The sequence below is a fragment of the Teleopsis dalmanni genome, chromosome 1, assembly GCF_002237135.1.
Source record: "Teleopsis dalmanni isolate 2A chromosome 1, ASM223713v2, whole genome shotgun sequence".
Taxonomy (NCBI): Eukaryota; Metazoa; Arthropoda; class Insecta; order Diptera; family Diopsidae; genus Teleopsis; species Teleopsis dalmanni.
Window position 1 is genome coordinate 128,958,749 of NC_051846.1, and position 2,447 is coordinate 128,961,195.

The following is a 2,447-nucleotide window of genomic DNA, read 5'->3' on the forward strand; positions in this document are numbered from 1 at the left end:
GTTTTTATTATTTATTAATTTAATTTTGTTAGCGATGGCGATTTCACTAGCTATTTTTGTTATGCTTGATTCAATTTTTGAATTTGAATTTTCTAAAAGTTTGTTTGGGGAATGATTTATTATTTTAGAGTCATCAGTGTTTAGTGTTATATAGCCATTTAGGCCATTTTCACTAATTAAAGAGTGCCGACGTACAACTTTTTCGTAATCGCTCATACAATAAATTTACAATATTTTTACAGTAAGTTTATTTAATTATATTTTAATTATTTAAAAATTTAAATTTATAAATAAGTAAATTTATTTATTTATTTTTATTTATTTTTATATAAGTTTGTTTTATTTTACTTTTAGTAAAATAATTGAAAAAATAAATATGTAATATTTGTTTATGTATTTAAATTTAATTCATGAAAGTTACACTGTGGCAACACTACAAATATAATTTCTTACTTTCATATGCTGTCTCTATCAGCTGTTTGAGCAAAACTTAATTTTGATTTTTTTGTGTTGGTTTTGTTATTTCTTTGCAAACTTAAAATTTGATTTGATTACCAAAAATTTTTTATATTACAAAAAAAACTGATTAACACCGTCCACTGGCACTGTTTTTTCACAGATTCCTTTATTTAAGGTCTATTGTTCAAATTATCATAACTTTGAAATTTAAATTTAACTATTTCTAATCAAAAAAGACAAAAGTTACGGAGTGAACACTTTTTGCGCGCGCTTTCGGTTATACTCAATTGTCATATGAAGAAAAAAGAAAAGAAGCCAAAAAAAGAATACGAAAAGAGATTTTCTGTGAAAAGAACTGGAAAGCATTGAACAAGATTTTCTAACAAATCAAACAAGATCAATGTACCGCAGTACACGAAAACATACACGCATATTCCAACCGCACTTAACAGCTTGTAAAAATAAAAATAGTGAATTAATCAGTGATAGAAAAGATGTTTTAAATATTTGGAAAAACCATTTCAGCGATCTGTTGAATAGCAATGAAGTCGAAGCCCCTAGTGATACATTATGGACAGTAGAAAATATGCTAGAGGAACCTATACTTGAGGACACGAAACGAGCAATAGAGAAGTTAAAAAGCTTTAAATCGTGTGGAGAAGATTCTATAAACGTTGAGCTGATCAAATACGCCCGAGAAGAGCTTCACAAGCAGATACATGAATTGCCAGAAATGCCAGAAATGCCAGAAGAATGGTATACAAGCTTAATAGTTCCTATCTATAAAAAAGGCGACAAAACGAACTGTGCTAACTACAGAGGTATATCTCTTCTTAATGTTTGGTATAAAATAACATATTTTCGAACATACATTGTGACCGAAAAGTTTTCGGAAATTCTCATTTAAAATTCGCGCGCTGTATATTTTTCGATATTTTAAGTTTATTAAGTTTAAGTTTATATAAAAAACTAAACATGTACGCAGAAGAAATACTGGGAGATTATCAATGTGGTTTTAAAACCGGTAGCTCAACAACAGACCAATGCTTCGTCATGTCACATTTTAAACAAGCCTTCGATAAGCTCAACAGAAAATATATTGATTAGTATTTAAAAAAACTTGGTATACCGCAAAAATACATTAACTTAATTAATATGACTCTAATGCATGCAAACACTAAAATAATCCTGAATGGTGAACTTTCAGACAAATTTGGAACCAAATCTGGCGTACGTCAAGGTGATTCTCTATCGATGCTCCTGTTCAATCTGACTCTACATGCAGTTATCAACAAAATAGATGAAGATGGTACAATATTTTATAAATTTACACAAATAAGTGCCTATGCTGACGAAGTCGTCATTATTGCAAGAAACAAGGAATATCTTCAAAGGGTTATCATACAACTAGACCAAGCTACAAAACAAACAGGCCTCAGAATAAACGAAGAAAGGACTAAATACATGACAAGATTTTCCCAAGATGGTCACATCAGAATAGGCAGTTACAATTTCGAGTCTATAAACGAGTTTAAATATCTAGGCGTAGTTCTCAGCACAAGTAAAGATGCGACTTTTGCATTACAAGATCGTATTCAAACAGCTAACATAGCATATTTTGCCCACATGAAGCTTATGAAGTCAACGTTACTATCAAAGGAATAAAAGTTGCGCATATATAAAATTGTCATTAGACCGGTTCTTATCTACTAGAACGCATTGAGTAGATTCATTGGCCAGAAGTAGAGTCAAGCTTTAAATAAATTATTTTGGAAACTTTTAATAAATAAAGTTTGAAATAAAAGAAATCACACGGCTTTTAACTTTCCTCTCATTGGTTTACCAGCTTCGAACTGGTCAATAAACAAATTTATTGCGACGACCCGGACCGCGACTGTGATACCTCAGCAAAAACTAAACGAGCAATCCGTGTCGTTACACCGTATACGATTACGGTAAAATGACGAATTGAATGTCTTGAACGAAGG

At 30.8% G+C, this 2,447-nt stretch overlaps 1 protein-coding gene across 1 annotated transcript; it reads left to right on the top strand.

Moving 5' to 3' along the window:
- Positions 1-859: 859 nt before the first annotated feature.
- Positions 860-2,124, top strand: LOC119666065. The gene is made up of 2 exons (XM_038075340.1): positions 860-1,280; positions 1,667-2,124. The coding sequence occupies exons 1-2, from the start codon at positions 860-862 to the stop codon at positions 2,122-2,124; spliced, it is 879 nt and encodes a 292-aa protein (XP_037931268.1).
- Positions 2,125-2,447: the final 323 nt, after the last annotated feature.